The sequence below is a fragment of the Anoplopoma fimbria genome, chromosome 3, assembly GCF_027596085.1.
Source record: "Anoplopoma fimbria isolate UVic2021 breed Golden Eagle Sablefish chromosome 3, Afim_UVic_2022, whole genome shotgun sequence".
Classification (NCBI taxonomy): Eukaryota; Metazoa; Chordata; class Actinopteri; order Perciformes; family Anoplopomatidae; genus Anoplopoma; species Anoplopoma fimbria.
Window position 1 is genome coordinate 13,059,521 of NC_072451.1, and position 24,204 is coordinate 13,083,724.

The following is a 24,204-nucleotide window of genomic DNA, read 5'->3' on the forward strand; positions in this document are numbered from 1 at the left end:
ACCCAAACAGAATATGCTGTTTACATGAATTTAAAATTATATTGGAATATTTGTTTGTCTAAAGGAGTCAAAGTTGACCCTTTTTTTGTTCAACTATTTTGCAATCGAAATCGCTCAATAATGGGCGCCAGCCATTCCAAACATGGACCAGGCACAGATTTCACAAAAATCTCCAAACTTGGTGGATATTTTCTTTCACACAAAAATATCTTTCTTTTATTTTCTTCAATTTTTTTTAAATACCTGTCTCTATAATACATTCTTTTTACACCCAAACAAACTTCAGCCCCCACATGTCATACCACACATGTGTGTTCTCTGTTTTGCTCCACTAATTAAAAACAGACAAACTATGCAGTACAGGTGCCACTTGAATGGAAAGTAGGTGAGTTAGGTAATTTGAACTGCACCTTATTACACACCATGGATTTCCCCTGCTGAGATTATTACTTGTTGCAATTGAATACAATCCTCTCCGGTTCCACTCCAAGTCACTAGGCGGCGGTAAGGGGTTTTATGTTTGCCAGCGTCAAATAAACTTCAAAAAGAAGAGAATAATTCACATTCCGTTTCCAGGGGGATTCAGTTGGCGGCTGAAAAGCGCCAAATCAAACACAATGAAGGAGTAACAACTAAATACGTATTTAGTTTGACTACAACATGGAGCAACTCTACAGCAAAGGGTTACAAGTGAACGTGAGGTGCAGGGACTGTGAGGAGAGGTAAGACTGCGGACATTGATTTTCCTATTTTAACAAAACCTAGCTAACGTGACCTGGCGTTATGTATTTCAGCGGCAGACCAGCAAGATATCTTTCTAATGTGTTTATGTAAGCAATAAAGATGAATATACAAAGTTAACGCGACCACTAGGTGCACGTCAGCATGTTACCACATTAACCAGGTTAATGACTAACCCTGTGTCGCTTGATAGATAAACTCAGTCAGTTAACTAACTCCCCCAAAAATCTCCAAAAAATAAACTGCGGTCAAGTGAGCCGTCATCTGCGAAACCTCGGTGTTTTAACCATGGTAATGGCGAATTTCAGCCGAATGCGTCTGTTGTTGTCAAGTAGAAGAACTCTGTAGAACATTTAGAAGTAAAAAAATATATATAGTGGGTACGGAAAGTATTCAGACCCCTTTAAATTTTTCACTCTTTGTGTCATTGCAGCCATTTGCTAAAATCGAAAAAGTTCATTTTCTTTCGCATTAATGTACACTCAGCAACCCATCTTGACAGAAAAAAACAGAAATGTAGAATTTTTTGCAAATTTATTAAAAAAGAAAAACTGAAATATCACATGGTCATAAGTATTCAGACCCTTTGCTGTGACACTCATATTTAACTCACATGCTGTCCATTTCTTCTGATCCTCCTTGAGATGGTTCTACTCCTTCATTGGAGTCCAGCTGTGTTTAATTAAACTGATTGGACTTGATTAGGAAAGGCACACACCTGTCTATATAAGACCTTACAGCTCACAGTGCATGTCAGAACAAATGAGAATCATGAGGTCGAAGGAACTGCCCAAGGAGCTCAGAGACAGAATTGTGGCAAGGCACGGATCTGGCCAAGGTTACAAAATAATTTCTGCAGCACTCAAGGTTCCTAAGAGCACAGTGGCCTCCATAATCCTTAAATGGAAGAAGTATGGGATGACCAGAACTCTTCCTAGACCTGGCCGTCCAGCCAAACTGAGCAGTCGTGGGAGAAGAGCCTTGGTGAGAGAGGTAAAGAAGAACCCAAAGATCACTGTGGCTGAGCTCCAGAGATGCAGTAGGGAGATGGGAGAAAGTTCCACAAAGTAAACTATCACTGCAGCCCTCCACCAGTCGGGGCTTTATGGCAGAGTGGCCCGACGGAAGCCTCTCCTCGGTGCAAGACATATGAAAGCCCGCATAGAGTTTGCCAAAAAACACATGGAGGACTCCCAAACTATGAGAAATAAGATTCTCTGGTCTGATGAGACCAAGATTGAACTTTTGGCGTTAATTCTAAGCGGTATGTGTGGAGAAAACCAGGCACTGCTCATCACCTGCCCAATACAATCCCAACAGTGAAACATGGTGGTGGCAGCATCATGCTATGGGGGTGTTTTTCAGCTGCAGGGACAGGACGACTGGTTGCAATTGAAGGAAAGATGAATGCGGCCAAGTACAGAGATATCCTGGAAGAAAACCTCCTCCAGAGTGCTCAGGACCTCAGACTGGGCCGAAGGTTCACCTTCCAACAAGACAATGACCTGAAGCACACAGCTAAAATAACAAAGGAGTGGCTTCGGAACAAGTCTGTGACCATTCTTGACTGGCCCAGCCAGAGCCCTGACCTAAACCCAATTGAGCATCTCTGGAAAGACCTGAAAATGGCTGTCCACCAACGTTCACCATCCAACCTGACAGAACTGGAGAGTATCTGCAAGGAAGAATGGCAGAGGATCCCCAAATCCAGGTGTGAGAAACTTGTTGCATCATTCCCAAGAAGGCTGTACTAGCTCAAAAGGGTGCTTCTACTCAATACTGAGCAAAGGGTCTGAATACTTATGACCATGTGATATTTCAGTTTTTCTTTTTTAATAAATTTGCAAAAATTTCTACATTTCTGTTTTTTTCTGTCAAGATGGGTTGCTGAGTGTACATTAATGCGAAAAAAAATGAACTTTTTCGATTTTAGCAAATGGCTGCAATGAAACAAAGGGTGAAAAATTTAAAGGGGTCTGAATACTTTCCGTACCCACTGTATATATATTTTAACGGGATTCGAACCCGTATCATTGAGTGGGAAAACATAATGGGTGGGGAAAGAACTGCGCTATGTCCAAAACACGGACATCAATCAGGGATATAGGATAAATATAAGGTAAACACACAGTCAGCAGTCGCTCTTTAAAGCACAAAGCATGAATAGGCGGCTCTTTGAAATCTGTTGATTCAAAATGTCATTGTAGCGCTTAAAATCAATGATAAAGATGTTTGTGATGTTGTCATGAAGTGACAACATAAATGGATAATTTGTATTAAAAAAATATCAGTGATAAACAGTCAAATTATTTGCTAATTTTACCCCTTGAGTGTGTCTACCATGTAATACAAGTTGTGAGGCTATTAGACAAATTGAATGTGATTATGTATTTTACTTATTCTCAATTGTTTCACAAATCTGTATTTTTGGCTGGTTGCATTTGATCTGAAAAACTGTTTTTTTTTGTGGCCTCTGATGCAATTTTTAACCTCATGAATCACAACATCTGCCTCATTAATTTGCAGCGCTACAAAGACGTTTAGAATAGTCAGTTTTTAAACATCCGTCCATTTGTTTCGCAAACCAGCTATATTACAAAATGGCACAAGTTGATCATGCTGCTCTGTGCAGCTTTGGAGTGACTGCTGACTGTTTAATGTTTTGGCTTAATTTTTGCCTTCAACACATTTCACCACGCTGATCGTGGCGTAGTTGTATTACCTCTGACCATCAACTGTTTTCCCACACAATGATATGAGTTCAAACCCCATTATGTTTTTTTTATTTGTATTATTACTTTAATGGTGCCACAAAGTTTTTCTACGTGAAACAGTTTGACACAAAACAGGCTCCAAAGACGATTATGTGTTTTTTTACCAACTTTAGGATTATTACACTTAATTAACCGGCATAATTCAAAACTGCACCGAAGGACATGGACAGGGTGGTCACAAGTTGATCTGGCTGCTTTGTGCTTTAAAAAGCGACTGCTGACTGTGTGTTGACCTTATATTTATCCTATGTCTCTGATTGATGTCTGTGTTTTGGACATAGCGTAATGGCACAGTTCTTTGCCCACCTATTATGTTTTCCCACTCAATGATACGGGTTCGAATCAATATCGATTCGAATTAATATTCTCACAAACTGTACAGTACAATCACGTGAAATTTGAGATGGACAAAGTCGGGATCACCTTTAACTGACATCCAGTGGAAATTCTAGCTAACCAATAAAGGCAATGGTTTTATTACAAATCCAATATTATTATTTGATAACATTTTAACTTGTGATGCCCCTTTTTTTTATTAAAATAAGTACAGTAGTGTAACTTCAGATTTTAATTCGATTTCATATAATGTGCAGCATAATGTTGATTTTGCCATTGATATATCAAATTGGACAAATTATTGCCAAACTGTTGGTCTATCTTCGTGCTTTTTGGGCTATCCAAGCACCCGTACCGTAGCATAACAAATAGACTAGCATAACATTTCCAGCGCCGGCTGGCTTGAGCGAGGTTTCGCAGATGATTGCTTTTTATTTGTATGATTGAGTAAGCGTTTGTTCATTAACGTTTTAACAGAACTTAAAACAGTTGCTACAGGAACTGAACAATTCCTGGGAAGTCAAGTAATTAAAATAAAATACTAGTTAAATTAATTTTCAAAAACGTACGTGTGAGAAACAGAATAATGTAAAATACAATTCAAGGGAGTTAAGTAACGTTAGTTGTAATTCATTTTACTGTTATGTCTAAATTATTTAAAAGCTTCAAGAAAAAACATTTTTCCAGGAAAATCAAATTGTTTATAAAGAATTCCCTTTTCCAAATATTGTGTTTTTTGAGCACACTCATAATTGCAGCTTTTTCCATCCAAGTTAATATATTATTTCATACACCTGTTGTCCAAAACTAGGAGGACTTCACTTTGTGAAATTCAGAGGCTTTCATAGGGAATTTGTCAACATCAAAATCACATCTTAACAGAAAGCCAATACCACCAAGTTTACTTAAGATTGCAGGGGGAATTTGGAGCCATGTACCTTTTTAGAATTAGTAATAAACGACTTTTAGCCTTAAATTGCCATTCATAACATTGAAATATATTACATTTAAGATTTACACCACCTTCATTCAACATTCCATTGTTCTGGATGAATGGTGTTTATGTGATTTATTGCTTTGATAAAATGTTTATATCAACAACAATCAAATAAATATATATATATTTTTTATATATATATATGCCCGGAGAGGGTGAACAAGTGTCACAGGGCTGTTACACAGTTTATTGTGAAAGGCCTGCACCCATTCTCAACAGTGGAGTCAAAGGGATGTTTGATGCATAGTTATTAATAAGGGGAGCAGCTGTGTTGTTATAAGTTAGCGTTATAGGTTATAGCACTAAATTCTAACAACACAGACTTTTTTTTTTTAAATTATTCTTTCTCACAAAATAATCGAGCAGTACCGATAAGGAACCGAACCGATAAGCAGTATCGATAGTAATACTAGTATCGATAAAATCCTAACGATACCCATCCCTACTTCTCACCGATGCTGTTTGTGATTTTTCTCTGCTGGAAATCAATTTTACCCTCCGGGTTAGGTGTGAGTCACTGCCCCAAGCGAGGGAGTTCAAGTGTCTTGGGGGCTTGTTCACCAGGGACTGTAAAATGGAGGTTGAGATGGACAGGCCGTTTGGTGCAGCTTCAGCAGTGCTGCAGGGTTTGTACCAGACTATTGTGGTTGAGAGGGAGCTGAGTTGTAAGGCAAAGCTCTTGATTTACCTGTCCATTTATGTTCCAGCCCTCACCTATGTAATGAGCTTTGGATAGTGACTGAAAGAATGAGATGACGGTTACAAGCGGCCAAAATGAGCTTCCTTCGTGGGGTGACTGGGCTCAGCCTGAGAGACATCCGTAGGGATCTTGGAGTAGATCCGCTGCTCCTTTGTGTTGTAAGAGGCAAGCTGAGGTGGTTGGGTCATCTGAACAGGACCCTCCCTTTTTAGAGTTGTTGTTTTTTTTTTGTTTTTTTTTTTGTTTTTTTCTCTTTTTAGAGTTGGGCACCCCAAACTGGTAAAAGAGCTGCATCATAGATCCAGAACACGCTGGAGAGAGAGACATATCCTATTTATTTTTTATTATATTAAGCAGTTTTAACTTCTTCATTTTACAGGAAAGCAAACATCCGAGTCTCCATTGAGCTTCAGTTGACGAACAGTCCAGTACACAAAAGGGTGAGTATGATTTCTACATAACAATGTCTATGACAATGTCTTATCTGTTGTTTTTAGTAGTCAGCTAATTGGAAAAACCCTTTGAGGCCTACACCTGTTATTTCCATTTCTTTTCTCAGTGTAACCTTTTTATAAGTTATTCTTCCTGCTTACTTAACCTGCAGTTGTTTCTGTTTGTATTAGGATCTTCTAGTAAGACTAACAGATGATACTGATCCATACTTTCTCTTCAACCTCTCTATATCAGAAGAAGATTTCCAAAGGTAAGTGCTGGTAGAATTCTGTAAACTACAATGTCAGTAATGGAATTTAGGATGTCATGAACAAGATTTTCTCTAATGTTGTCTTTCTTTCTTATTGTTTGTGTAGCTTGAAAGTCCAACAGGGGCTTCTGATAGACTTTGCATCATTTCCTCAGAAGTTTATTGACCTGCTTAATCTGTGTTATTCTGAGCAAGAGTCAGACGATCCAAGGTATGAAGAAAACCACCACACAGCATTACACTGTTCTACTAAATAAAGCCAGCTTCACATTATATAAGGATTGTATCAGTCCTAATAATTCCATTCCAATTAATTTTCTTTTACATAAATATTGTGAGCTATAGAGAAAAAAGTTAGTTGATTTGGATAACTCTTATGATTGGTTGCATATATCTGGAAATAACTTAACATGCATGTGGTTGCTTTTATTAGTTGATCGGGTTTTATCTGTGTGATAGACACAATATTAGAGATGTCCAGTAAAACAAAACCAGACTCTAAATGACTGTTTTCTTATCTTTCCACAGGTTTCTCTTGCACTTGTCCAGTCAGTCTCTAGTGCTTGAAGGCCCTGCCAACTTCAGTGTTGTAGAGACAAATGCATTTAAACACCTGAACCACTTGTCTTTAAGACTTGTACATGGCTCTGATAAAGAGATTAAAGACTATCTGGCAGTGTGTCTCTCCTCTCTCAAGGTTTGCTCATTCATTAGAATAACGGTAAAATTCAAGTGATCAAACTGAGGTTTGTTGTGTGGATTGCATAGGGATAATTTAATTTTAACAATCCCAAGAGCTTTTATGTCTGTGCTGTTTGTTTAAGGAGTTGACTGTACACTGCTTATTACTCGTACTTTTCAGCCAGGTGAGTTTAAGTAGTTCAGTGACTTTATGCTCTTGTAAGAGAAGAGCAAAACAATAGATCACAAGGTGTCTTCTCATTTTAAAATCAACAGATATGCAAACCTCACATGGATATTTTTGAAAAACAATATATAAATAAAGTGCTTGCTTTAGTGGATCATCTAATTATAGCATCCATAATGTTTTTTGTGTAACCCAAACCCTTTTGTTCTTAAGTCAGTTAAGACTTGTTTTCTTAATGTTTCAGGCAGAGAAGCAGGCCCTAGAGATGAAGCTTCAGAAGACTGACGAGGATCTGTCCAGGCAGCTGAGTTATGCCCAACAGGTGTGCGTTTATCTACTCAATAATACATTCACCAAGAAACTCTAATCAAACTTTAAATGTTTTCCACATCTTTCACATTCAACTTTCAAATCCTATTAAAACGTTTCTAAATATTTAACATTGTTTGAAGTTTTGTTAAAATGGAAGTCAATAAGAAAAACCATCATACCGGCTCATCAACTTTAAAACTTTCACGACACTTGGGGCTTTCTTAAAGCAATTCAACTTTATTTCTCTAAGTTTCAGGCAACTGTCTGAGCTTCTGAGATGCCAAGTGACAGGAATGCCAACTAACTTCAGTATAGAATGTCATGTAAACTGAAAATAGCATTTTTAGGAGGGAACCAGAAACAAGGACTTTTGCAACCTACTAAAACTCACATTTTAAAACTACACACACACAAATGTCGCACATCATGTTCAGCAAGGTGTCCTACCTTATAAATTGAAGCGCTAAACTCGGGTTCTTTAAACTAGAAGCAAGAGTGTAAGATGTGCGCTTCAGCCTCATCTTCATGCAATGAACTCCCTGAGCCATGCGTCACCTAGCATCACCATGGCAACTTTTGGTTACAAGTTGGAACACAGAGCTGATTGAGAGATTGACAGTTTGACACACACCGAACTGGCGACTGTGGCTCAGTGGTAGATCAGGGGGTCGTCCTCCAATCAGAGGATATGCGGTTCGATCCCCTGCTTCGGCAGTCCATGTTGATGTTTCCTTGGGTGAGACACTTAACCCAAAGTTTTTACCGAAGGCTGTGCCATCGGTGTGTGTGAATGTTGTATGAATGTTGCAGTCCTGATGTACAGGTGGCACCTTACATGGTAGCCCCTGCATTCAGTGTCTGAATGGGTGAATGATGATATGTAGTGTAAAAGCGCTTTTAGTGGTCGGAAGACTAGAAAAGCGCTGTACAGTCCATTTACCATTTAAATAAGCTCTCAGACATTTGAATACTTTTTCAAACATTTTTCAAGTCGTCTGAACTTATTCATGCTTTGAGCAAAAAATCGCTCATCATTCATACATTATGGATACTGTTTAACTTTTAAAGCCAGCAATCCAGTTTGGCATTAGCTTTTCAACATCCAGCATTCACATTGCCATTTCTTCAGAAATTGCCTTTGGCAGTTGGACTTGGTGTTTATAATTTTAATTGAGTAAGCGCAACAACTAGATCAAAGTGTGCTTAGCGTTAAAAGAAATTGAATATGTTATATAAGATAGTACAAGTAAATAAAATAGTACTTAGCAGGCACCACTGTACCGTATTGAACTGAACCGTGATTTTTGTGAACTGTTACACCCCTAATAAGGACATTTGATCTCTACTTGTGTCTTGTGCATCACAGGAATTACAGTATGGCTGAAATGGGCTCGTGAAGGAGTAGTGTAACTGGAATCATTATTATTCAGCATGTTGGTAAAGCCTGCGTTTTCCATTTCAGAGTAGGGTTTCATATTTGCCAAAATAGAGAATCAAATATCCGGAACACCCATTGTTGCTCTGACAACAGATGGTTGGAGGTAAAGGGCTACACAAAGCTATCTGACTGTAACGGCACATTACCTCACAGCTGAATGGGAGATGAAAAGCCATGTTGCTGCAGCTTCCTGTACACAAATTAATTTATCATTGTTCAAAGTAAAAAAATAAATAATCCGTTATGTTAGTTTTAATAAATACAGCACCACTGTACCATTGAACCGAACCGGGAAATTTGTGAACCATTACACCCCAATATATATGTATATATACAGCGGGTAAAATAAGTATTGAACACTTCACCATTTTTCTCAGTAAATATATTTCTAAAGGTGCTATTGACATGAAATGTTCACCAGATTTCGGTAACAACCCAAGTAATCCATACATACAAAGAAAACCAAACAAATAAGTTCAGAAATTAAGTTATGTGTAATAAAATGGAATGACACAGGGAAAAATTATTGAACACATGAAGAAAGGGAGGTGCAAAAAGGCATGGAAAGCCAAGACACCAGCTGAAATCTATCAGTAATAAGAAAGCAATCCTGCCCCTTGTCAGTGCAAATGAATATCAGCTGGTTCAGTCCCAACTGATGGCCTATAAAAAGGTGTCTCATTACCAAGGTGTCACACAAGAAACATCTCATGATGGGTAAAGCAAAGAGCTCTCTCAAGACCTTCACAACCTTATTGTTGCAAAACATACTGATGGCATTGGTTACAGAAGGATTTCTAAACTTCTAAATGTTCCAGTGAGCACTGCTGGGGCCATAATCCGGAAATGGAAAGAACATAATTTCACCATAAACCGGCCACGACCAGGTGCTCCTCGCAAGATTTCTGACAGAGGAGTGAAAAGAATTATCAGAAGAGTTGTCCAAGAGCCAAGGACCACTTGTGGAGAGCTTCAGAAAGACCTGGAATTAGCAGGTACAATTGTTTCAAAGAAAACAATAAGTAATGCACTCAACCGCCGTGGCCTGTATGCACGCTCACCACGCAAGACTCCATTGCTGAAGAAAAAGCATGTTGAAGCTCGTTTAAAGTTTGCTGCCCAACATTTAGACAAGCATGTGAAATACTGGGAGAATATAGTCTGGTCAGATGAAACCAAAATTTAACTCTTTGGATGCCATAATACACACCATGTTTTGAGGTCAAATGGCACTGCACATCACCCCAAAAACACCATACCAACAGTGAAGTTTGGAGGTGGGAACATCATGGTGTGGGGCTGTTTTTCAGCATACGGCACTGGCAAACTTCATATGAAGTATGTATATAGGGTTGTTACTGACATCTGGTGAAAATGTTCATGTCAATAGCACCTTTAGAAATATATTTACTGACAAAAATGGTGATGTGTTCAATACTTATTTTACCCGCTGTATATGTATGTTTAAATATATGTATTTATATGTGTGTGTGTGTGTGTGTTGAGTTTGGCTAAGTGCCTGGACAGTGCTTCCAGAGAACTGCTCCTTCAAACAACTTCACATTTAACACTGAGCTTCCTTGGGTCCTCAGCAACACACCTGCCGTGAAATAAATGAATCACACAACAAAGTTGCAGCTATTCACGGTCAGTAACACTGGTGAAATATACTGTGACTAAGAAAAAAAACACTAGGGCAGTCTTTTCTGTTAGACAAGGTGGACAACTGCCTGGAGCCAAAAAGCTATGGATTTATTATGATGTAATGCAATTATTACTTTTTTTAAGTCATTGTACACCAAAATAACTTACAAAAGGCACTCAAGAATATGCAACTGGAGGGTATACTACTTACCATGTACATCTACTTCAGAGAAAAACATTGTAGTACTACATTTTCCTTACACAGAGACTGGTCACGTTCAGGATTTAGATTTGACTCACAAAATACAAACCAATTTAAATATGATGTATTATTATGCCTTACACTATCCGGCATTATGAATTGAAAGCTCAACTTGACAGACATTAAAGGAGCAGCGTGCAAGATTTAGTGGCATCTAGTGTTGAGGTTGCAGATCGCAAGTAACAGCATGCCCCTCTTCTCAGCCTCCCTTAACACGTGTGCCTGAGAACAACGGTGGCCCTCAGGTAGGGACAGGTATCTTTATTACTTTATTACTCATAACTACTTTTATCAAACCTCTGTTTTTCTTCATAACTGATTAATTACTTTTAGGGCTCAAACTGGTCTCCAGGGTCTAAAACCACCTTAAGAGAGCTGAGAGACCTCAGGGTCTGATTTTCTGGCACAATCTAGGAAATGTAAGTTGGATGTGCATTTTGTTATCAAGTGAGTCAGCTGTTCTTTTCAACAGTATTTCACTTCTCATTTCTAGGATCTCTTGTTGTAAAGACTGCTGTATGAGTAACAAATTGTGTACATATAATCCACATTTTGTGAAAAATGAACAATGGCTGTGGCTCAGGGGGTCTTCCACTCATCACAGGGTTGGCCTATCCACGTGTCCAAGTGTACTTGGACAAGAAACTGAACCCTATGGGCAGGGCAGCGCTGTCACTAGCAGCGTATGAGTGTGAATGAGAAGCCAATTGTGAAGCACTGTGTTCTTTTAGGTAGAAAAACGTTATACAAGTACAGCCCATTTATGGGAGTGGTTTGAAAAGAAGAAACGGTTTCATTCATAACACGTGTGTTTCTCTAACAGACGCTGTCTGAAAAGACAAAAGAGTTGGACAAACTGCGTTCAGAGTGGACAAGTCAGACCAGCTCTCTGTCCAGCCGTCATTGTCAGGAGTTGCAATCAGAGAGGGAGAAAGCTGTAGAGGTAAGAATTATCTGCACACACCATGTTTCTAATGCCCCGTCGTTAAAGACACTGAGTTATAAAAATGCCCAGGTTGTATTAGCTGTGATGTTTAAAAATGACAAAAACCCTGGTAGCAAAGCCATAACTTGTATGTAAAATGTCCAGATCATGTGCTCCATGGGTTTATTGTCGACTGAAGGTGTGTCAGATGCTGATGGAGCTCTCAGGTCAGTGGTGATTTCTCATACTGTGAGGAGAGTCTGCTGGGTTCAGGAACACTTCATTAGACAGGAACTTCAGAACCGAGCATCAGCTGACAGTATTTTAACATGTTATGTTACACTGGAACTGCTACAGTGCTGCTACAGTGAGTCACTACTGTTGTGTAAGCTAACATTACACAACCAAGCAAAGGAATAAACATTTTTTATTCCATACATTCTGACCATTTGTTTTTTTAGATCTGTGCCTTCAGGGCAGTCTGTCAAGTAAATCTACACACTCAACAGAGCAGCAACGCACACACACACACACACACCTGTGTTGATCACAGAGAAGACAGGCCTTCATGCTAACAAAGCAGATTGTCTACATTGCAGTACAAGTTAGGCAACAAGTAAAAAGTCTGTTACCCACATCCCACTGTAGTTATTTAACTGGCTTTATGTTAGGCTTAATGTCCACACAGTCTGTATTACCTGTGTACCCACAATTGAAGCGAGCCGCATCAGCAGTGCAGCATGCTAACATTAACAGGCTAACAGACGGCTAAGTACACTAACTAAAATAACATAAACATGGCAGATTAACGAAGGAAAACTATTAAGACAATAAAAGCAGCAATGACTATAGTAGAATAAAATAATGATATATGGAATAGTAATAGTAATGTGACTAATAATAATAATCGAAGTAGCAGTGAGTGTCAGCCGGTTCACAGCAGGAGGCACGACCACGGTCCAGGTACCACAACAATTCATGAAAACCTGTGAGGCGAGAAAGCAAAAGGGCTTCAGGGTAGAAGCAAAGCCAATAAGCGTTGGGGGTCTGTAGACACACACATTTATGTTTAAAAGCCATGAAAAGTGCCTTTTGCATATTAGTTGACCCTCGAAACTACTAATACTCTTGTCAATAAAGATACAATCTTTTATTTCCTAATATATATGCAAATAACCACTGGTTATGAATATTTTAGTTCATTAGCTAGGCCTATATAAATATTGTGATAAATAATTGTGAAACCTTGATATTTCCTCTGGCAATAGTAATATCAACATTTCATATCATGACAACCATATTTGGAATTAACCAAGCTCATGGATGAACAGTAAAGAGATGCATTCTGCATCCGGATTTGTAAGAGAGGTTTACGTCTTTAGTTACAGAGCAGACTTCAGCAGCAGACGGAGCTGCTCCGTCAGGAGCTGGAGAGTTCACATAAGAAGAGCAGCCAGCAGCTCCACAGCAGACTGACAGAGCTGGAGGCCTCTTGCAGAGAGCTGACAGAGAGGAAATACAAAAACGAGTCTGTCATCAGAGACCTGAAAATTAAACTAGTAGGTGCAGAGGAGGTAAGTGGATGGGGGGCCGGATTAGGAGGGGTGTGACAAACTGTTTACCTTTTACAATAACAGTATAAACTTGCCTCTAAAATGAGCACCGACAGTTGACTGTGGGGCACCTGTTCTGTGGTGTAGTTATTCCATTCTTTTGAAGACCTCTGTAGATTCAATTCAGTTTATTTTGTATAGCCCAAAATTACAAATTTGCCTCAGAGGGCTTTACAATCTGTACACATGCGACATCCTCTGTCCCGGAACCCTCACATCGGCACAGGACAAACTCCCCTAAAAAATCCCTTTAACAGGGAGAAAAAAGGAAGAAACCTTTGGGAGAGCGACAGAGGAGGGATCCTTCTCCCAGGATGGACAGAATGCAATAGATGTCATGTGTACAGAATGAACAACATAACAGAGTTACAACACATTCAATATATATGACATAAATGAATCATATAATCACAGTAGTAAGCAGAGTAACGAAGGAAAAAAATAAGACGACTTATAAAAGCAGCAATGACAATAGTAGAATTAAAATAATGATATAGGGAATAGTATTAGCAATGTGACTAATAATAATAATGGTAGTAGCAGTGGGTGTCAGCAGGGCCACAGCAGGAGGCACGACCACAGTCCAGGTACAGCCACGATTTATGGAAACCTGCGAGGCGAGAAAGCACAAAGACTCCAGGGTAGAAGCAAAGCTAATAAGCGTAATAGTACAGGGAATAATAATAGTAATGTGACTAATAATAATAGTGGTAGTAGCAGTGGGTGTCAGCAGGGCCACAGCAGGAGGCACGATGACAGTCCAAATATAACCAATATTCATGGGAACCTGCGAGGCGAGAAAGCACAAGGACTCCGGTGAAGAAGCAAAATCAGTAATGTGCATGAATAGGAGATTAATACATAAAGATGGAGGGAGAGGAGAGAGGAGCTCAGTGTATCCTATGTAGTCCCCCGACTGTCTAGGCATATAGCAGCATATCTAGGGGCTGGACCAAGGCAAACCTGAACCAGCCCTAACTATAAGCGCTATCAAAAAGGAAGGTCTTCAGCCTACTCTTAAAAGTGGTGAGTGTGTCTGCACCGGACTGAAACTGGAACCTGGTTCCACAGAAGAGGAGCTTGATAACTGAAGGCTCTGGCTCCCATCCTGCTTTTATATAGTCTAGGAACCACAAGTAACCCTGCATTGATGGAGCGCAGCTCTCTAGTTGGGTAATATGGAACTATAAGTTCCTTAAGATAAGACTGTGCCTGGCCAGTTAGAGCTTTGTAGGTGAATAGAAGAATTTTAAATTCTCTTCTTGATTTAACAGGGAGCCAGTGCAGAGAAGCTAATACTGGAGTAATATGATCTCTTTTCATAGTTTTTGTTAGAACACGTGCTGCAGCATTATGGATCAACTGGAGAGATTTAAGAGACTTATTTGAGCAGCCTGATGATAACAAATTGCAGTAATCTAGTCTAGAGGTAACAAATGCATGAACTAGTTTTTCTGCATCGCTTTGAGACAGGATTTGCCTGATTTTCTAAATGTTACGTAAATGAAAAAAGGCTGTCCTTGAGATCTGTTTTATATAAGAGTTAAAAGACAGATCCTGATCAAAGATATCTCAGAGGTTCTTAACGGTAGTGCTGGATGCCAGAGCAATGCCATCTAGAGAAACTATATCATTAGATAATCTATTTCGCTGGTGATCTGGGCCTAGTAGAATAACTTCAGTTTTGTCGGAGTTTAACATCAAGAAGTTGCATGTCATCCAGGTTTTTATATCCTTAAGACATACTTGAAGAATGGTGATGATAAGGATTATTTCAAGAAAGCTTATTGACGATTAGACTGTTTTCCTGCTGGTTTGTTTAGGAGTGCCAGCGTTCAAAGCAGCAGATCCTGTCTCTCAGGAGGGAGAACAGCTCTCTGGACACAGAGGTCCATGACAAGGAGCGTTTGGTGAGCCAGCTGCAGATGAGAGTGTCTGTTTTGGAACATGAGATCAAAGATAAGGATCAGCTCATGCACCACTCAAAAGAGGTGCTGGAAGCCACTCAGCAGCAGAAGGTAAGTGCAACTTCAGCTGTGTTTTTTCTTTTTAGTCGCCTGAAAAGCACTGAGACTCAATATCACATCGACCTCATCTAGTTGATTTTTAGAGACATAGTTTTGATTCATTGGATAGTTGTTTTTTTTTGCAGGCCCAGTTTAGTCTCTTTCATCCCACTGTGTGGTTTAGGCTGCATTCACACCAAATTAAGCTTTGAAGCAAGTAGGCTACACATTAAATATTTGATATCAGGAAAACATTGTCCATCAGCTTTGACTATGTTTGAGCACCAAGCATCATTGATGTCCGTCTCTTCTCGTCCGACCGGAGTCCTGCACTCAGTCCTGCAGTCCTGCAGTCCGGCAATCAGGCAGTCAAGTGCAGCTTGATCTGGGACCACGATGGAGCCAGGTCTCTGTAAAGATGTGGGATCAACAGTCACTGACCTCCCACTGCTGGGTTTGCCTAAAGTCTTATTTTTCTGCGGCTGAACATCAGACAGCTAACCCAGCTACGACCTACTCCACTACCCAGCTGTAGGCTGGGTAGTGGAGTAGGTCGTAGCTGGGTTAGCTTAGCCTCCATCTCATCTCCCTCCCCTCCCACCCTGGAGCGTTTTGTCAAAGCAGCAGGGTCTCCTGGTTTGTATTTGTTGCCACCTAAGCATGTTATTTCAGGATTATCGACACAACGGTACGGTTTGTGTTAGTAATCACTTTAAATAGATTTCCTAAATGTTTCTCATCGCCCCCATCTTAAAACTAATTTCTGCACTGCTGCTCTGATGGTGACATAACATTCTACCATGAGCCTTCTAAGATTTCTTTGTCAACATACATGTTAGTACATGTGAATAGAGTGAACTATATCATTCTGAATTGTAAAGTTAAACTGTCACCATTTTTGTGTTCAGTATTTTTATGGTGGGCCTGAAATCATAACCTCTCCAATAACACCATACAATTACTAAGGGCGTAACATGAGTGAATACCAGCCAGTAACAGCAAGCAACAATGTATAATATAAATGAACAATTTAATGAAACTAACGTTAACTTGAGACACCAGACGTGCAACGTAACATTACAAGAGTGTTCGTAGTAATATCCTTCCTGTTTGTGAATTCAGGTACATTATATGCTTCAGCTTCTTGGATGTGTTAATTTAAAGGTTAAACTTAAAGGTATAACATGCAGCATTTTCATAAAAAATGATCCCTCTTCATCATCATTGTAGTGGCAACACCTCGATAACTGGGTTTTTCTTTAACTCCTGTTCCACTATCCTATTGGTTTACCACAGAGAGAGTTCGGGTGCAATTTGTTAGACTCGCAGCCTTGTTTCAAAAAAGAAGTCCAAAGGGCGTTCAGTGTTCACAGTTGATTGTGATTTATTGCAAAATAAACATAATGGGAAAATAAGATGCAGTTGTCTTTAGTGTCCTTAATATTTCACTGTTGCGTTGCCGATGCCATTTACCAGCAAACGCTCTCACAGGCTGAGATCAAAAACGATATCTGCTGTCACCCGCTTTCTCTCCCCCACCTGTGGGCGGGGCACTCTTTGCTTTTCAAACACAAATATAGAAGAAAATTAGTAAATTACATTCATAAAAAATAAACTTAAATGCGGCTCCATCAATTCTGACCACTAGACGTGTTTGGTGGTTTCTGAATGTACAGAGACTCTGCCCTCTGCCTGGATGTTCTCTCCTCTTATTTCGCTGCCTTCAGGAAGTTTCTGGACGTCAACAAAGAGCCTTTGGGCACCTTGTGGAGGTGTAAGTCCCAGCCAATCACAGCGAGCAGAGTGTGCAGCTCTTAATGGAGGCTCTGAGTGGCTTTAAGATCCCTCTATTAAGCAGTATTCGGGGAATTTTATAGTTAAGGGTGGAATGGACTGAATAAAGTGTTTGTTGTCTTGGTGCAGTGACACGTTCATGACTTTATGAAGTGACTTTGCTGTTGTAAACATAACTAGTGCTGCCTTAGAAACAATATTTAGTTATATTTAAAATGTGAGGAAATGTGTAGGTGATATGCACGTTTCAATATTTGTTTTTATCTATCTTGAGTCATAATGTCATGGCAATATTGTACAAATGAATATGGCACGACAGATTTTTCTTGTTTCGTGCAGACCTACCTGCCTTCCTGCCTATGTCAGTAATATATGAAATATATTAAAATTATTCAAATGAGCTCAACATTGACCAGCTGCAGCATTAAAGCGATGAACTAATAAAAATATATTTTATCATGCAATAAAACTTACTATGATGTCAACCAAACATGGACATATTAGTCTGTAAGGATCCCCAAAACAATCCAAAGGGATACAGAAACTGAATTTAAATTTATATCCGGGATATTGAAGGAAAGGCCATCATTTGTAAAACATAACTATTTTAGTGAGCATAGAAAACTACTCGTGTGGAAATTAATTTATGTATAAAACACAAAATACATTACTTCTGTATGCATTCATGAGACATATTTGACCCAATTACTACTATAAAGTGTTTTAATGACCCTTTGAGGAATGAGAACAGAATTATAATAATAAACAGAATGATAAGCTTGTTAAAAAAATAGCATAGTGACCATAAGATGTATACCATACCATAACATATATACACACAGCGGGTAAAATAAGTATTGAACACGTCACCATTTTTCTCAGTAAATCTATTTCTAAAAGTGCTATTGACATGAAATTTTCACCAGATGTCGGTAACAACCCAAGTAACCTTATTGTTGCAAAACATACTGATGGCATTGGTTACAGAAAGATTTCTAAACTTCTGAATGTTCCAGTGAGCACTGTTGGGGCCATAATCCGGAAGTGGAAAGAACATCATTTCACCATAAACCTTGCAAGATTTCTGACAGAGGAGTGAAAAGAATTATCAGAAGAGTTGTCCAAGAGCCAAAGATCACTTGTGGAGAGCTTCAGAAAGACCTGGAATTAGAAGGTACAATTGTTTCAAAGAAAACAATAAGTAATGCACTCAACCGCCGTGGCCTGTATGCACGCTCACCACGCAAGACTCCATTGCTGAAGAAAAAGCATGTTGAAGCTCGTTTAAAGTTTGCTGCACAACATTAAGACAAGCCTGTGAAATACTGGGAGAATATAGTCTGGTCAGATGAGACCAAAATTGAACTCTTTGGATGCCATAATACACACCATGTTTGGAGGTCAAATGGCACTGCACATCACCCCAAAAACACCATACCAACAGTGAAGTTTGGAGGTGGGAACATCATGGTGTGGGGCTGTTTTTCAGCATAAGGCACTGGCAAACTTCATATAATTGAAGGAAGGATGAATGGAAAAATGTACCGAGGCATTCTTGAAAAAAATCTGCTGCAATCTACCAAGATGATGAAGATGAAATGAGGGTGGACATTTCAGCAAGACAATGATCCCAAACACACAGCCAAGGAAACTCAACTGGTTTCAGAGAAAGAAAATAAAGCTGCTAGAATGGCCCAGCCAATAACCTGACTTGAATCCAATAGAAAATCCATGGAAAGAACTAAAGATCAGAGTTCATTGAAGAGGCCCACTGAACCTTCAAGATTTGAAGACTGTTTGTGTGGAAGAATGGACCAAAATCACACCTGAGCAATGCATGCGACTAGTTTCTCCATACAGGAGGCGTCTTGAAGCTGTCATTACCAACAAAGGCATGTATTGAATAAATTTCAGTAAGCGTGTTCAATACTTTTTCCCTGTGTCATTCCATTTTATTACACATAACTTAATTTCTGAATGTATTTGTTTGGTTTTCTTTGTATGTATGGATTATTTGGGTTGTTACCGACATCTGGTGAAAATGTCATGTCAATAGCACCTTTAGAAATATATTTACTGAGAAAAATGGTGACATGTTGAATACTTATTTTACCCGCTGTGTGTATATATTAAGTCTTTGGTGACATCATAGTAAGTTTTATTGCATGATAAAATCATATTTTGTATATATATACATACCGATCTATCTATCTCTCTCTCTCTTTAAATAATTTTTTTTTTGTGTGTGTTTTCTAGGAATCAATGGAAGAAAATGCTGAAATTAAAGAACTTCAGATTAGAAAACTTGAGGCAACAGTGAAATCCCTGTCTGAGGAGCTGATAAAGGTTTGCTATGGTTTAACCCCTATAGTCAACACATAAAGGGATAATTGTTACCCATCAGTATCCCTCTTACTGTGTCCATTCAAGATGGCTTTGTGGCATTTTTTCATAGATTTGGTTAATGCATTGCATGCGCTGTTATTTAGCTTAACCGCCAAGGCGGCTGTGGAGAGCAGGGTCGTCCTCCAATCAGAGGATCGGCGGTTCGATCCCTGGCTCCGGCAGTCCATGTCGATGTGTCCTTGGGCAAGACACTTAACCCTGAGTTGCTCCCGAAGGCTGTGCCATCGGTGTATGAATGGGTGTGAATGATTAGAGAGACCCTGATGGGCAGGTGGCACCTTGCATGGTAGCCCCTGAATGGGTATGAAAGGGTGAATGATTAGTAATGTAAAAAGCGCTTTGAGTGGTCGGAAGACTAGAAAAGCGCTATACAAGTACAGTCCAATTACCATTTACCATATAAAGTGGGTGGAGAAAATATTAGAAGGACCTGTGGGTTTTACTAATAAACTGGCTGAGCTGAGTGTATAACTGCTCCTTATGTTTCAACAGGGTCCAGTGTCTTACTACCTTCTATTCCTTTTGAATCCAGGCTAACGGTATCATTAAGAAGCTGCAGGGAGAGGTTCGAGGCCTAGTTGGAAAAATAAAAGTGAAAAACACTGTGACTGTGTCACAGGAGAAGCTCCTCCAAGACACATCAGGAAAACTTGAGAATGTTGAAAAGGATCTACAGAGCACTCAGCAGCAGCTCGTCACCAGGGATGAGCAGGTACGTCTGCACTCTTATGTAGCTCACTTCATCTTAACAGCGCTGATGCTTTTTGATCAGAAGTCTACTTAAACAACAAAACTAAAATTCTAAATTCTTTCAATATGCGTTATTCTAGAGATGGTGATGATTAGAAAAATAAACATGTCAGTCTCAAAACAATGCCTTTGTTAACATTTTGATTTTGTAAGCTTAATATTATCAGTCATCATATTGGTATCGGACACATCAGTAATGATCAGTTAACTTTCACATTGGGGCACCTTTATAAAGTATGTAGTCCTAATAATCTTGTTTATTAGGAAAATTACTAGGACTAGATACTATCCCATTACCGCATCCCACCCCACCTGACCTCACCTTATTATATCTTAAATGTGTGTACTCTGTCAATCCCTTGTCCTTTGACAAAAAATCTGAAACCAAAGTGGAGAAATGTATATTTTATAACAGCTTTGTCTTCATTTGTTGGAGTAGTGTTGATTTGAAATACAAACATGTATACATGTTCTTGTTCTATACTGTGGCTGGTTGAGTGGCACCAAACCAACATTACCCAGGGTAACATCAGTTTGAAGGCCAGTTGGCCTATAGGGCATATCAACAGGAAAGATGGGGTTTGATATAAACTTGATTTGTGTACTACAGGTTTCAAAACTGAAGGAGCAGTTGGAGACGACGGTACAGAAGCTAAATGAAAGCAGAGAGGTGTTGAAGACAAATGAGAATGGTGAGGAAGCTTGTGTCACTGTTCGTGAGCCGTTCGTCCTTCAACCACAAGGTTGGCGGTTCAATCCCCCGGCTCCTCTGTCCTCATGTCGTGTCCTTGAGCTGCTCACAGTTCATGTGTGTGATAATAGGAATAAAGTTTAAGTTTTAAACCGACCCATCAGCTATCCCGTCAGTGTGTAAAGATCAGACGTGTTGTAAGACACATGGAATAATAACTTTCAACAAATTCACAATAACGTTCAGTGAGAAAATGTTAAAATTTCATCTCCCCCTTCTCCCTCATTGAAAATCCAGCAACTTGGCAAATATTGTTTTTGACTGTTGGTCCCCAGATGTTTCCTACTTCACTGAAAAGTCCTTTCTCAGTGTTTGTGCACATTCCACATGTCCCTTACATACTGGCCACTTGGCTTCCAGCTAGTTGTGATGTAACAGAGTTCTGCTTGTACATACACATGTTAAACAGCGATTTAAGGTGAACACAGAGGTATGTTTCAAACTGTGCACATGCGTCATTCTGGTCAAACTTCAGAATCACTTAACAATAAGCGAAATAGAAATGTAGTTAACATTTTCAGCCCGACCCTGAATAAGATCCGACTGGATCTGCAGAGTTCTGATCCAGATAACTGACACAGCCTGACTACTACTTCGGTCTGTACACAAATGTGCTCTGCACTTTGGAATCTGACCAGCATTCAGTGCCAATTATCAATGCCGTTGAATGGTTCTGACCATTTCCATTCCCGATACACACGTTTAGCTCAGTAAAGTAATGGATTTAGGTTTGATACCAAATACAATTCATTTTGTGATGCTCACAACTATAAAAAAAATATATTTATATAAGAAATGAGCAGCAGCATCATTCACAGGAAATAGTGACTCTGTTATTCTGGATAAACTCTTGACATGAAGCATGTGAGCAGCTTATTTGTGGATAATGTGTTTCATTTGATTTCAATGACTTTCTAAGAACATGGCCATAGGGCTGAAAAGCTCTGGTGTATTCCTGTCAGTAGATAGATGTAACAGTCTTTAGTCCACTGTCACAACAGAGAACTGCAGCCCTTCAATATTTCCTGACATTAGACCCCACACTGATGACACATAGTACTTATAATACTTTGAAGATCAGAGAACTTTGTCACTTTATTAGCACACTCATCTTCTGTGCTATTGTTCTTTTTCTACAGTTATAAATTGGCTCAACAAGCAGCTAAATGAAAAGCAGTTCTGCAGAAAGTCACAGTCTCCTGAACCTTTGGACAGGCATTCACTTCTATCAGCAGCAACAGGACTGAAGGTACACTGTAGTTCACATGACACTACTGTCACACTTGACTCCAAGTACAGCAACAAAACTTAATACTGCACTTTACCCTCAGACAGGTGCAGCGTCTCCTGCTGATCAGCGATCAGTGCAGCAAACCATGAGACACACGTGTGTTTATTCTTTCTTTCCACAGTATACACTTGTGTGTACAAGTCCAACTTTTGGGATGTAAATCATTTTCACTGTGTTCTTCTCATCCTCAGTGGAGCCCCTGCAGGTCTGGATTCTAAGTACTTTGAGAGGAGAGATGATAGCATCCCAGTCTATGGTCTGTCACCTAATGTGTTCCCCAAAGGTAAACCGCTCATCATTTAGAGCTTCACATTGAGTGCTTTAGCAGGGAAACATCATATCTTTTCCAGCATTTGACACACACACACACACACACACACACACACACACACACACACACACACACACACACACACACACACACACACACACACCACACACACACACACACCCCTAATGCTAAGTCTTTTGATTGACACGTCTGTTTCCTGTTTGTTTTTTTGTAGAGTTCCCTCAGCAAACAAAGCCCTCCGTAGCTTCTGCTTACTTCTCTGCATGAAGCAGAAGCAGCGGGATTCCTTGCATCACACTGAATTGCAATTTAACTCCAGGTGGAAGTGAAACCATACTAATCTGTAACTGACCTACTGTGTGGAATTCACTTTATAAGTAGCTTCTGTTGCTGTTTCAATTTGTGTGCTTATGTTTTACACATCTATCTTCTGATCTGTGGTCACAGTAAATGCTGTAGCACCTTTCTGAATGGTGGATTCCAGTGATCATGGAGAATGTATTAAAGTCTTTAAATTGAAATATACTATTTTTCCTTAAACAGTATATGACGTTTGCCATCCTTTTGTGTTTATATTGTGTTTTGATTGCTGTTGTATTTAAGTTATGAAGTGTAGTCTTTAATAAACTGTTTCCATCCTTATGCTACTCACAGACATTCAAGAGTATCTACTGCTTTAAAATCAACATTTAATTAATTTTATCTCACTTCAAGTCCACATCAAATATTGAATGTGTGAAATGAAAATATTGGTGCTTTTCAGTATAAATCGAGCTTGGCTATAGAGTCATCTAATGCTAGAATTTTGGACTTTATTGCATTTTAAATGGCACACTGCTCACAAATCTTTAAACTAAATAACACAGCATGGTGAGGTGGAGTACAGACACACACAGGTAAATGGACTACAACCATAATTGACACTAATCTGATTATAGACTATAGAATGTGAATAATTTTTTGTTTGATAAATTATCAGAGCGATGAGAACGATTCTTTTAGAATATTAAGGAAGCCTTATAGCGGTGCTTAAAGAAGTTTTGCCATTAGTAAGCACCTCTTAAAGAAAATCAATATGTATTTAATAACAGGCTATGTACCACAGGAAATAACAAAGCATTGCCTTTTTTTTATCTAGGAAACATTAAAAACTCAGGCAGGTCATGTTTCAAAATAATGCAGAAAAATCAATCCATGCAATCTATACTTCAAGACTAGATCTGGAAACGGCTGAGATAGTTACCTTTGGCGAATGGCCTGAACTTCTGACCCCAAAACAATCCAAAGGGATACAGAAACTGAATTTAAATTTATATCCGGGATATTGAAGGAAAGGCCATCATTTGTAAAACATAACTATTTTAGTGAGCATAGAAAACTACTCGTGTGGAAATTAATTTATGTATAAAACACAAAATACATTCCTTCTGTATGCATTCATGAGACATATTTGACCCACTTACTACTATAAAGTGTTTTAATGATCCTTTGAGGAATGAGAACAGAATTATAATAATAAACAGAATGATAAGCTTGTTAAAAAAATAGCATAGTGACCATAAGATGTATACCATACCATAACATATACACACGTGGACAAA

At 39.1% G+C, this 24,204-nt stretch overlaps 1 protein-coding gene across 1 annotated transcript; it reads left to right on the plus strand.

The window, feature by feature from the left end:
- Positions 1 to 566: 566 nt before the first annotated feature.
- Positions 567 to 23,251, plus strand: sass6 (SAS-6 centriolar assembly protein). The gene is made up of 16 exons (XM_054596125.1): positions 567 to 722; positions 5,928 to 5,988; positions 6,172 to 6,251; positions 6,358 to 6,462; positions 6,780 to 6,948; positions 7,364 to 7,441; positions 11,599 to 11,718; positions 13,083 to 13,274; positions 15,137 to 15,331; positions 19,370 to 19,459; positions 20,052 to 20,231; positions 20,880 to 20,961; positions 22,160 to 22,269; positions 22,352 to 22,407; positions 22,503 to 22,594; positions 22,818 to 23,251. Exons 1-16 carry the CDS (start codon positions 661 to 663, stop codon positions 22,868 to 22,870), a joined length of 1,725 nt encoding a protein of 574 aa, XP_054452100.1. The 5' UTR covers positions 567 to 660; the 3' UTR covers positions 22,871 to 23,251.
- Positions 23,252 to 24,204: the final 953 nt, after the last annotated feature.